At 47.1% G+C, this 12,610-nt stretch overlaps 1 protein-coding gene across 2 annotated transcripts in view; it reads left to right on the top strand.

Annotated features, from left to right (window-relative positions):
- PACRG (parkin coregulated) overlaps positions 1-11,742 on the top strand; it is a 513,183-nt gene extending 501,441 nt beyond the window's left edge. Inside the window, exons 5-6 of one of the 2 annotated variants that reach the window (XM_070461507.1) lie at positions 11,248-11,368; positions 11,646-11,742. In XM_070461507.1, coding sequence (XP_070317608.1) covers positions 11,248-11,368; positions 11,646-11,721 — 197 coding nt within the window. In that variant the 3' untranslated portion in view covers positions 11,722-11,742. Of the gene's footprint in view, positions 1-11,247 lie in introns of both variants that reach the window. The other variant, XM_070461508.1, reaches the window with a different exon arrangement.
- The last annotated feature ends 868 nt before the right edge of the window (positions 11,743-12,610 follow it).

The following is a 12,610-nucleotide window of genomic DNA, read 5'->3' as shown; positions in this document are numbered from 1 at the left end:
TCATGATAACAGCCATCATTCTGGTCCATTTCCAAGTTTTCGGCATCAGTCTAAAAGCAGTGAAATTATTTCCAATATGTTGCATCACTCCTGAAAGCAGGAATCAGTATTTCCAATTTAAATCATTTTTTTCCTGACTGAGAATTATCATGTATTAATAGCTAGGAAAGAAACTATATTAAGCAAAATTTAGATATTCAATGAAATAAGATAATGTGATTTTTTTTCATTCTGGAGGAAGAAAATTTTCTCTTCTCAAATTAAAGGGTGACCCAAGTAAGTGAAATGTTAGTCTCTCAATCATGTCCAACTCTTTGCAACCCCACCAGGCTCCTCTGTCCAGGGAATTCTCCAGGCAAGAATACTGGAGTGGGTAGCCATTCCCTTCTCCAGGGGATCTTCCGGGTCTCCCGCATTACAGATGGATTCCGTCTGAGCCACCAGGGAAATCCCAACCCAAGTAAACTCTACTTTAAATCAAGGAGGATTTTGGAGAAAAGATAAGGCTATCTAACTATGTAGACCCTGTTAGCACTTATACCCAACCTTCCTGAATCCACATAAATACTATCCCCAGGATAAAAACTCACAAGTTTGTAAATAGTAAATAAAGAATAGGTATTGAGCAAATTGTGGGACTACATGTAACATACAATTTATTTAGAACCGAATTTGCTTATATTATATCTGGATTGAGTAAACACAAAAAGTAATTTCTTCATTTATTCATTCATCCCTTTTACAAATATTCAATTTGTATTTGACAGCAACAAAGTTTATAAGTAGTGTGATCCTATCCTTCAAGAGGTGGTAAAATATAGGAAAACTAAGTAACATAAATGACTTCCTAAGGGTTCTAGATTGACATGTTCATAAGGGCCATGGAGGGATTACTGACCACAGATCTAGGAATTCAAAAAAAAGAAGATTGTGGAGTCAACTTCACAGAGTAAGTAAATCCCAAACTAGCCTCGAAAAGAAGTGAGGTTGGACTTACCCAGAAGGGAGAGGGGACAATATTCCTATGGGGAGTTTTCAAAGACATGAGTGAAGATTATACCCACAGGGGCCAGGAAGAAATCCACGTCTTGGTGGAGCAGAAGGTCTTGGGAAGGAGTGAAATATGAAATTGACTTCATAAGGGAGGGTAGAGACGGAGGGCTTGGGAATCAGGCATTTGAATTCGGTCTCTCATACAATGTGGAGGTGTCGGTTATTAATCAAGAGAGAAAGGGACTAGAAATTAATCTGCAGGGTAATCAGGAAGGGGAGAGTTTGAAAGACCAAGTGGACTATTAGCTACAACCCAGGGTGGGCCAGAGAAGCTCTGCCCCTGGGTTTGTTACGGAGACCACTGCCCGTAAGTGGTCTTCACTGCCCACCGCAAGCTGAATACAGACAAGGAGAATCTGAGCCCCGATCTGAGCCCCCACACAGGCTCATGCTTCCAGTGAAGTCAGCACGGGGCCTGAGGGTAGGGCTCGGGCTGGGGGTGGGGGAAGCCTCCTGGATGCCTCCACACAGGGGTTCAGTGCGATCAAGTGCTACTACTCAAGAATCCCAAGGTACAGTTTCCTAAAGGAACTCTAGAGGCTTCCCTCGTCTTCATGGACCACAGGAACCTTGAAATTTTATTAGTAAACTTCCCCAATATCTGTGGCTTGAACCTGACTTTTTAAAAGGATGTCAGAAGACCATCCATCCAGTCATAAAATGTTTCTCCTTTATACCGTCTCACCCTCTTCCTACTCTTCTATAGTTCCAGGTCTCCCCACCACCTCCGGTCTGACTACCCAGGTGTCCATCTGCAAGTAGCAAAGGCAGACTGGACAGTGGTCTCAGGCTGCTTTCCTGCCTCTGGCAGATTAAAGCCTATGATTCCCTTTTCTGAAAGACTATAGAACTAGCACCTACAGGTCTAGAAGTAAGTCTTAAGTGTTCATAGAGAAGGGAGGGGGAGGGACAGAATGTATCCCAGGATTTTCCCATCGTCCTCCTGTATTGTGTTGTTGTTCAGCCACTAAGTCATGCCTCTTTGTGACCATGTGGACTACAGCACGCTAAGCTCCTCTGTCCTCCACTATCTCTCAGAGTTCGCTCATATCCGTGTTCATTGAGTCAGTGATGCTATCTAGCCATCTCATCCTCTGATGCCCCCTTCTCCTTTTGTCTGTATCGTACGGCCCGGAAAACAGTCCTTGAAATCAGCCAGCCTTCATTTTGTCTTCCTGCACATATCTTGGTAAAGGATGTCACTATTTCAAGGGCTTTTATAAGGAAGGAAAGATAGCATAATAGTCTGCAGCATAAAAATGAGGCCAAGATGAACAGTTGACTGCCCTGGGAAGCATGCATTGATTGCTTGCAGTCAGTAGAGCATCCGCCCTGACATGTATATTCCCAGAGACCTGCTCTCCAGATGCCATTCCTCCTCTGCAGGGCTGAAATTCTCCTAGAATTAGAAAGACCAAGTTCTTGGCCCCTTGCACGCTGTCTGGGCTGGCAGAGGACGCTTAGACCGCCCTTTCTGGATCTTCCCATCACCTTCTTGTTGTCCCTCTGCAGACGCCTCCCACCCCTTCTCCTTCTCAGCACCCCAGCATCGTCTACGGCTTGTATCACTTTCCCAAGTGATTTCACCTCCCTGACCTGAGGTTGCTTCTCTGTGCTGGGATAGGAATAGCATCTAGCTCATCTAGCTGTTCTTAGCTCTCAAATGACATGATGCTAGTATTATTATTGTTGTTATTATTACTCCACCATGAGATAAGCCAGCAGGAAATAGACTTGGGACAAGAGCTGGACTTAGAACTCTGTTCCTTTTCCATTGGTTATTCATTGAACATTCATTGAATCATGTGGGCCAACAAGAAAAGAGATACACTGCCACTTCACAACTTGGAATTCAGGTTAGTCCAGTGGCGACTGAACCTATAGGTGTAGTTATCCCAAAGAGGGATAAACTGGTGAACCCACCTGTTTTTCTCAATATAACTTCAAGTCAAAATAGTCATTGATCAGAGATGAATCCAATTTGCCTTTATGTGGCCTTGACCAAATCACTGTCACCTGAACACACACACACACACACACACACACACACACATATATATATATATATATATATATATATAATCTAGCCATACATTTGGTCTTTATTTTAATAAATAAAAATCCATATTGATTTATTGAAGTAGCAGAATGGAATAATTTTTGGTAGTGTGTCAATAAATAATTTGAGTTTTTGACAGTGTTCTCTTTTTAAATGACAACTAACTGTATAAACATTGGTCCCTTGGGATTGTTTTTTTAGAACTTATGTGAAAGCTGGATTTGGTACTTAAGAGTTTGTGGCTTACTTTGAAGAATTATATTGTAGCTTTGTGATTATCTTTTCAGTTGAAATACAATGCATCTATTGAATAACCTTCACTTCCAAAAGCTTATTCCAAAGTTGTATTGTGGTATTATAAAAAGTAATGCTAGGATGAGCAGAGCTCACCCAAATTCAATCCTTTCTTTCTATAGGGACGGTAACTGAGATTCAGAGAAATTAAGTAACCTGTCCGTAGTTAACCATCTAGTAAGTTATTGAACATTGCAGCTGCTAAGGTTTGAAAACTTACATTGTAGGTTATTTGCCTTTGAAGTTCAGTGTTTTTTCCTGCTATATCACTATACCCCCAATGTTATCATTGTTCATTTCCTACAGAACAAATCTACTCTGGGAAATGGCAGCTGCTCAGAAAGGAGTTGGCAGTTGTCTGAAGGAGCACTTAAATATTTAATTCATGATTAGGTCAAGATCCTTGATACCTTCAGTTTCACCAGTGATCAGTGCCCCCGTGAAAACCTTTTCTTGAACTTTCAAAACTAATGATGGGCTAGGAACCTCTGGCTTTAGTTACCCAGCTCCTGCGTCAGAAGGAGAGGGAGAGAGACAGACATCCAGCTGGGAGTCCAGATCTTGCTTCAAAGCTTTTATCTTCAGAGGAAAGAAATCTTGTGAATTTCATTAATGTCAACAAGATCTGAGGAGATTTGGAGTGTTTAAGCCCTCGGGCGTCTCTAGTATGACATATGCTCTGGTTATTATAAGTTTGTGGTTGCAAAACCATTGCAACTTTGATTCACATCCGCCATGAACCAACACTCTGGAAATATCCATCATATGGTCAGACTTAAGGGTATGTTGAAAACAGTCATTTTCCAAGAGATTATGAAGTCAAGTTATCACTAAGGTGGAAAAAGATGAACCTCCTCAAAGTGACATAGCAAAGCTAAAAAAAAAAAAAAAAAAAGTGAAAGCATTTCTTTAGGATTCTAGAAGTAGATAAAACATCTCCCCAAAAGGCTTCTTCTCTTATTCAATGTAGAAAAAATGAATTTTGCCCTGACTTGTCTTGCCCTCTTGCCTTCCACTGCCATTCTTTCATCTCCAGAAAGAATCAGACTAAAATTTACAATTGTTTCCACTGTAATTTTCCAAACCTTATGGGAGAAAGCACTTTTATTCTAAAACAAGTAATGCTATTTCTATAAAGTAAATTGGGTCTAAGCAAACCCCAAATAGGATATTTCTGGCAAAACAAATGTTGACAATTTAATCTAGGTCTTGCAATCAAAAACTCCTTGAAAAACAAAATATATCTGTGTCTCTTCTCACCCTTCCTTAATTCAAATTAAAAGGCGAAAGATTCAAAGAAACCATAAATTCATAAATATTATGAGCTATCTTTTTTTTTAACATTTACACGATTTTTTTTTCCATTAATTTTTATTAGTTGGAGGCTAATTACTTTACAATATTGTAGTGGTTTTTGCCATACATTGACATGAATCAGCCATGGATTTACATGTGTTCACCATCCCGATCCCCCCTCCCACCTCCCTCCCCATCCCATCCCTCTGGGTCATCCCAGTGCATCAGCCCGGAGCACTTGTCTCATGCATCCAACCCAGGCTGGTGATCTGTTTCACACTTGATAATATACATGTTTCGATGCTGTTCTCTCAGATCATCTATCTTTTTAATGAAATCTTTTTTAATGATGAGTCATCTTTTTAGTAGATTATCTTTTGAAAAATGTTAGTTTTATTCCACTATGACTAACATTTCTGCCTAAATACCAACTAGCGCAAACAAGGAATTACTGTTTGGGGTTATCTCCATTTCACAACTACCAAATCCACTAAACCCCAAGCTGGAAATGTGTTCAGAATCATCCAACAGAACATCTGTGATGGTTCCGCATCACCAGGAAACATAAGAATAATATTTGCAGTAGAGTCCACACACACACCCTGCGGACACCTGAACCCAGGCCCCAAGGGGTCACCCTCTCTCCAGGGCAGATGGCGTCACGGAGACCCCAACAGAAGGTGGGCAGTTTCAGCTGTGGCCGAAGCCATCACTGATTACGGGTCTTAACAGGGAAACCCCCTTTCAATTGGACTTGAAAGCTTTTCAACTAGTTTAGTTCAACATTTGAGAAACCAAAACACAACCCAAAAAGCAAAAAAAATGCCTTTTCTGATCCAGAAAGAAAGGACTTCATTTCTTCTGTTAGTACTTTTTAAAAATTGCGCTCAGCATGGCTTCAGGTTGACTGAGAGGCGCCCGGGTCACGACGGTTTCAGAATGACGGGCTGGGTGGTCACAGCACCTTCCCCCGTGGACAATCGGCCAGTCCACCGTGTGAGGACGTCCGCCTGCACGTCTGCAGGACCAGCGGAAGCGCTGCTGCTCTCCAGATCTCCCGATCTCCAGATCCTCCTTCTTTTCTCAGTCACGACCAGAGAGCCTAGGTGGTGGTGGTTTGGTCACTAAGTCGTGGCCAGCTCTTTGCGACCCCACTGGCTGTAAGTTAGCCTTCAGCGTGTTCCTGCCTTCCCGCCAGGCTCCTCCGTCCATGGGATTCTCTGGGCAAGAATACCCGAGTGGGTTACCATTTCCTCCTCCAGGGGATCTTCTCGACCCAGGGGTCGAACCGGCGTCTCCAGTGTCTGCTGCTTGGCAGGTGGATTCTTTACCAGTGAATCCACTGAGCCACCTGGAAAGCAGGGGGATAGGTCGAGTTTGTCAGTTATTTCATCCGTTGGAACAGAACGAGTGATACCTCGGGTATGTTGGATAAGCAGCCTGAAGTAAGCATTTGTGTGCTTCCTGCTCCTGATGCCTTAAAAAATGCTTTCATTTCCCTCTAGCTTGTGCATTACAGTTCATGTAACAGTATCTATACCCTTAAGTGAAGTGGCTCAGTCATGTCTGACTCTTTGCGACCCCACGGACTGTAGCCCACCAGGCTCCTCCATCTGTAGAATTTTCTAGGCAAGAGCACTGCAGTGGGTTGCCATTTCCTTCTCCAGGATATCCTTAAGAGTACTGGTGAAAACACCAGAGTCAGAAAAATCCGAATCTGGACGTGGCTCCCCTTGAGCGTCCCGCGCCGTCCCGTGCTTCCTTGGGCGGCTCTCCCTGCCCTGGGATGAGGGGCCTCGGGAGCCTGGCCCTCCCGCACAGAGACGCTTTCTCTCGGGGCCGTCTCCAGTGGGGTCCGAGCAGCGGGACAGAGGCCAGCTGCGCGGGGCTCTGGGCTGGGTCCGCAGCCCAGACTCAGTCTGGCGGGCGTGAACGTGACCTGCGGGGACCTCGGCCAGCTCCCCAAGGGCAAGAGCCTCGTCTGTGCCGTCTGGCATGGCCCCGCAGGGCCTCTTCCTGCGCTGTCTACAGAGAGCCCATCACCCTTCAGCGTGGCCGGAGCTGCCACCGATGCCAACTTGCGAAGACCTCGCTCTGGCCGCCAAAAGGGTCCCTTTTCCACTTTTAGTCTTTTTCCCCCACCTTTTCCCTGTAACAGTAGTAACTAAAGAAAGAAGGAACGCTTCTACACAGGGTAAACACTGTCAAAATGCTAAGAGACTGTTGCCTCAGAACCCTCCGTGATATGTGTCCGTTGCCAGGCCAGGTCGCCTGCCTTGCAGATACGCACCTGTGTGGAAGGTAGACGGGTCTGTCTTGGCCGTGCCTTCGGGACGGGACGGCGTGATGGTCACTTCACAACCACAAGTTCATTCACTGGGGGGGTGCCCTTGACAGCGGGAAGCCTGGGACACACATACCTGACCAAAACGGCCCCGAGGAAGAGAGAGCATCCAGGTGGGGGCTGTTTAAACTGGCTTAGGTAGAAAAGGAGGCTGCCTGTGCTTAAACATACCGCCTGCACAATCCAAAACCTCTTCAACGTTCAGAACAACAAGCGTCTTCAAAAATGTTGGATTGTCCAAAAAGTTCCTTGGGGTTTTTCTGTGCCAGCTTATGGGAAACTCCAAACAAACTTTTTGGCCAACCTGATAAATCCTAACCAAGAGACTTCCAAGCAGTAGGAGCTCGTCTCCGGCACACAAATACCTTCAAGAAGAGAAACGGAATTCCTGATTCTAGTCTACCTGCGTTGTATTCCTTTAGAAATGCAAAGTCTGGGTTGACCTGTTGTTACAGGTCCTGTTTGTTTAGTTATAAATAAAACACATCTTTTCCTTCATCAATGTATCTTTCCAGCTGTCGGACATAAAATAGACTCCTAGCTTCCTGAATTGAAATGTCATCTTCCTAACAAGAAGTGACAATTGTACATAACCATCTGGGTTGTTCTTAAAGCATCCTATTCTCACAATCGTGTTTTCTTGCGGCGCCGTACGTATTTAAAAAGATGAGCTCAACCTAATGGCCTCAAACTCAGATTCTCAAAGAAAGTGAGTCTAGAGCAGTTCTGAAATGGAGACCGACCCGCTCACCTACCCCTCGACGTGGCCTGACCCTAAACCATGCCTGCTCATCCCTCCCACGCCCAAAGGAAGGGACGGGGCTCCTTTGTTGGGCTTTTTCCTCCCTCAGAGATACACATTCTGCAATCATGGAATATTCCAACTCCAACTCCCTTTCTGAATAAGCAACTGTTATTCTGCTCTGTTCTTTTTATCACTTGGTTTATGCACTGCTGAGAAACAAAAAAGCTACATAGTTTTCTTACTCCTACAGTTACATATTTTTTAAGAAGTAAGAATAGGTCACTATTGAAATAAAGTGCTGCTTGTCATGATAGCATTCTGGGAGGCAGCGGGACAAACAGGGCGTGTTAAGCTTTCCGTTGTGTGCAGACTTTCCCACCCTTCTCTGCCCCCACCAGGAAAATATGTCTGTCCCGTGATCTATTCAGTCCTTGACCTTTTGACTAACGGGCCAACAAAAGGCACCCTTTATTGGTGATTAATTTACGTGTCTTTGTCCATCAGGAACTGGATCAAGGCTGTCACAACTCAGCACCATCACCAGTTACACTTTCCACGTGCGCCTGGGGCATTTTTGCCAGGGCTCAGCGCGCCGTGCAAACCTGCATCCTGCCAACTGCCCCCTAAGTCCACCTGTTTCGTGAGCAGGGGAGTTCAACAGGAACGTCATCGGGGACGGGACCAGCCCACACACTGTCGCTGGCCTTCCTTCAGGGACCCCCTCGGAGTCCCGGGAGCCGACCTTGTTCCTCACACACCCCTTCCTCCCGGGTCCCCCTTGTCACACACGTGACCCGTTTCCGTCCCTGCTGCACCTGTTTTGGACTGAGTTGCTTTTGCCCTCCTCTCTTTCGGAACTTCTTCCTTAGCATCTTTTGGTCTCCCCTGTAACACACATCACCAACCCCTGCCCAGCACACACACACGCACGCACACACGCACACACACACACGCTCCTTCCTCATTCTCTCTTTCCTGTGTGTGCTCAGTCGTGTCTGACTCCTTGCAACCCCATGGACTGTACTCCTCCAGACTCCTGTCCATGAGATTTTCCAGGCAAGAATATTGGAGTGGGGTGCCATTTCCTCCTCCAGGGCATCTCCTGACCCAGGGATCGAACCTGTGTCTCCTGCATTGGCAGGCAGGCTCTTTACCACGGAGCCACCTGGGAAGCCCCTTCTCTCTTAATCCAACTCAGAACCTCCTCCTGCTGGAAATCTGCCCCCCCACCCACATGGATGGATACCATGTTCTCCTCGGTGGGAGATCCTGACTGCACTGACTCTCTTCTCAGACCACCTTGTAAATCTTTTTTTGATTTTAAACTATTTAAGTATTTGTCTGTATATATTTTTAAAGTTTACCTTTAGCTGAAAAACATCCAGGCAAGAACTCTTTGTTCAAACATCCTGTCTCTTGTTTATTCTGTACAACCATCATGTATGAATATTTTAGAGGATCAACCATTCTGTAAATCAACCTTTAACTTAAATCCAGCTTTCCCCATCACAGCAGAAAGGCTTCCACCATGAGAAGGGCAAAATCCACTTCATTACAGTGGTTTTGCAAACCCAGCTGTGTAACTCATAACTTTTCTCTTTCTGAAAATTAGTAGTATTTCTGCCTGCCCTCACCCCCCACCAAACGAAGCAAATCAGGAGAACCATGTCCTTTCTCTGTGTTACAGAAGACAGCGATATTTCTCTAACAAGTTTCTGGGAAAATCAAGCAAAAGAACTGCTTATCCATACTGTGTGGGATTGTAATTCTTACCTTTATTACTGGTCTGAACCATTACTCCGTCTTTTTTAAAATGTTCAAAATAACTGGGGAAAAACAGCTTTGAAATGCCATTTTCCACCCCCCTCTATTATTTTCACATTCAGGCAAGATAAGCTTTGGGCGCTGTATTGAAATCTGAATAAAATGAACACACTCATCTGGGAAAGTGCACATTTTCCAGCTGTAGCTGCTCTCCCCGCAGTGTCCCCCGCCTGAGCCCTCGTCCTCACTGCCCACCGCCCCCAGCCTCTCAGCCCACCCCGTGGCCCTTTGCTTTCATCGTGAATCAGGTGGGGTAGCATCAGCAAAGGCACAAAGATGACTCGCTTACTGGGAGAACAAGCGGTGTGGACGCCTGTAGAAATTCAGGTGGGAAATACAACTCGCAGGCCCATCATGACTATTCCTGGGCTTCCCCGGTGGCTCAGATGATAAAGAACCTGCCTGCCAATGCAGGGACGCGGATTCAACCCCTGGGTCAGGAAGATCTCCTGAAGGAGAGCATGGCAACCCACTCCAGTATTCTTGCTTGGAGAATCCCATGGACAGAGGAGTCTGGCAGGTTACAGTCCATGGGGTGGCAAAGAGTCGGACATGACTGAGCGACTAAACAACAATGACTATTATTAGGTGGAATTTCTGTTCTCTGAATGGAAGCAGACCCCCACGCACTTGGGTAACCTCTTAGATGGAACGCAATCAGATGCTTCTTATCCAAACACTTTGAGACCATGAGACCCAGCCTCCCACCCAGGCCATGGATGGGACCCCATGGGTCCCATGAACCTGGACCCATGGATGGGTCCAGGAACCCCTTCCCGCAGAGTCTGAGAGGCAGCTGAGTGGTCACTTCCAGGCTCAGGGAGGTGAGACTTCGGCCGGGTCCTCCAGATGCTCCCCCAACCCCCAGGGCAGGCCGCCTGCCTGGGCTTAGACCCCAGCATCAGCAGAGCTCCCATCCCTGTGAAGCCGTAACTGAGGACTAGGACCCAGGTGATCAGAAAGAGATGAGGAAGAGATGGCAGGCAAGGCCATCTCTGCTCCCAGCTGCACCCCCAGTGATGGGGAGGGGCGGGGGTCCCAGCAGAGGCTGAACACCAGGGTTGGTGAGACCTGGAGGAGATAGCGTGCACCCCGCAGACGCAAGCCCCAGACGTGGGCACGGGCTACGTCCCTCACTGCACCGCGTGTCTGTCTGCGATCACGCAGAGCCAGCACCCTCGCCTGACCATTGGCCCTTCCTTCTAACTAGGCCATTTTGGGGCTCTGCAGAAGTCAGGGTCCGGGAGAATGCTCTTGATGTAATTACCAGGTCTGAGACAGAGAGTCCCTGACTTGTGAGCTGTAGTATAACCTCAAGTCACCTGGCGTTCGTTTACGCCCTGACGTCTCTAGTTGAGATGACTTTTCATCACCTCACTTTTGTTTACGCTCTGCTGACCTTTCATCAGCTCCCTTCTAGGGGGACTTTGTGTTCTGATCTGTCACCACTCCTGAGACTCTATTGGGAACATGTCAAATGATCCGATGCTAATTGAGCCATGTCAACGTCAAATGTTAAATGCTTGCGTCTCGTGGCATAGGCCTTGGAGACCAACGCCTAGACCCATGCATAGGACTTCTCGGGAAAGTGCCGCGCATTAACGGGCCTCTCTATGTGTTTGCATGAACCAGTGAACTCCGGGGACGGCATCGACTACAGCCAGCAGAAGCGGGAGAACATCGGCGACTTGATCCAGGAGACGCTGGAGGCCTTCGAGCGCTACGGTGGCGAAGACGCCTTCATCAACATCAAGTACATGGTCCCCACCTACGAGTCGTGCTTGCTGAACTAGCGGGGAGGCAGCTGGGCTGGGCGGAGGGGGTGCTCCCCGGGGTCCTCCCCGCCACCCGTCTCTGCCGCCGCTAGCATCTCCTTATCCACGACTTCGGCCGCTCAGCGCTGCCACAGCTGCCCAAATAGCGGCTCACGGGCCCTTGAATTGTTAGCCCTGTTGAGAGCAAGGCTTTCCCATACATAAACAGTGCCTGTTTCTTAGATTACAATAGTGTACTGTGCTTATTTGTTCCAGGAGAAGAATCGCTTCTTTATCCAGTTCGGAAAGAAAGCAGGAGTCCGAGTTAAACCTTCGGTTGTATGGACAATAAATCTATGATTTTCGTACGCAATTCAGCAATTGTGTCTGCCTGCCCCGAGGGTGATGTCAGAGGTTGGAAGGGGAGCGTTTAGGCCGACTACTTAATAGGTGTTGGTCGTGGACCCGGGAGCCTATTCAGCAGCACCTCCCCAGCAGCTATGTAGAACAGTGTACTTTGACACACGATGAACAGTGGGATCTAGGCCCCCATTACCGGGGGACGGTTTCCAGCGAGTTCTGAACCTCGGCTATAAACATAACTGATGCTTCTGGCCCATCGGAATCTGCAGGGCTTCCCAGCTTATACTGGGGGAGGGGGGCACAGGGGAGGGGGTGGGCCGGGTATGAAATGCCAAGTGGCACACGTGATTTGTTTAAAACGCTAGCTTGCTATGAGTAGTCTGACATCTGCACCCCAGACCCCCGGTGTAACTGACAACACGCTACCCGGCAGGCAGTTTGGGGCCTTTCATCATTTTTGAAGATGACTTAGGTGCATCGTAGCGATTGCCCCTGGGAACAAACCAAGTCCTTTTCCTCTGCAGTTCTCCTCCCACTGGTGGGTTGGGTGGGTTCCCATAGCACCTCTTGCTGAGTCTGATGGCACTGCTTGGGAATTTTATTTAAAAAAAAAAAAAAGATTTAAAAAAGATTTTTTTAAAAAAGGCATGCAGTGCTTCATTCAACTGAGAAAGTGAAAAGGTGCCCAAAGAGAAGCGTGAGTGTAAGGTGCCCCAACAAGGGCCTGCAGGGTGCAGGACGCTCAGCTCTGAAAGCTTCAGGGCGAGGGACCCCAATTCTGCGCACTTGCAAGCTGCCGTGACTGCTGGCAGTGCGGGCCGGAGGGTCTCGGTCTGCAGCGAAAGCAGCTCCTGCACAGAAGGGAGGAATTGAAATGT

The sequence above is a fragment of the Odocoileus virginianus genome, chromosome 34, assembly GCF_023699985.2.
Source record: "Odocoileus virginianus isolate 20LAN1187 ecotype Illinois chromosome 34, Ovbor_1.2, whole genome shotgun sequence".
Taxonomy (NCBI): domain Eukaryota; kingdom Metazoa; phylum Chordata; class Mammalia; order Artiodactyla; family Cervidae; genus Odocoileus; species Odocoileus virginianus.
Note: the sequence above shows the minus strand (reverse complement) of the source record. Positions and strands in the feature narration are given on the sequence as shown.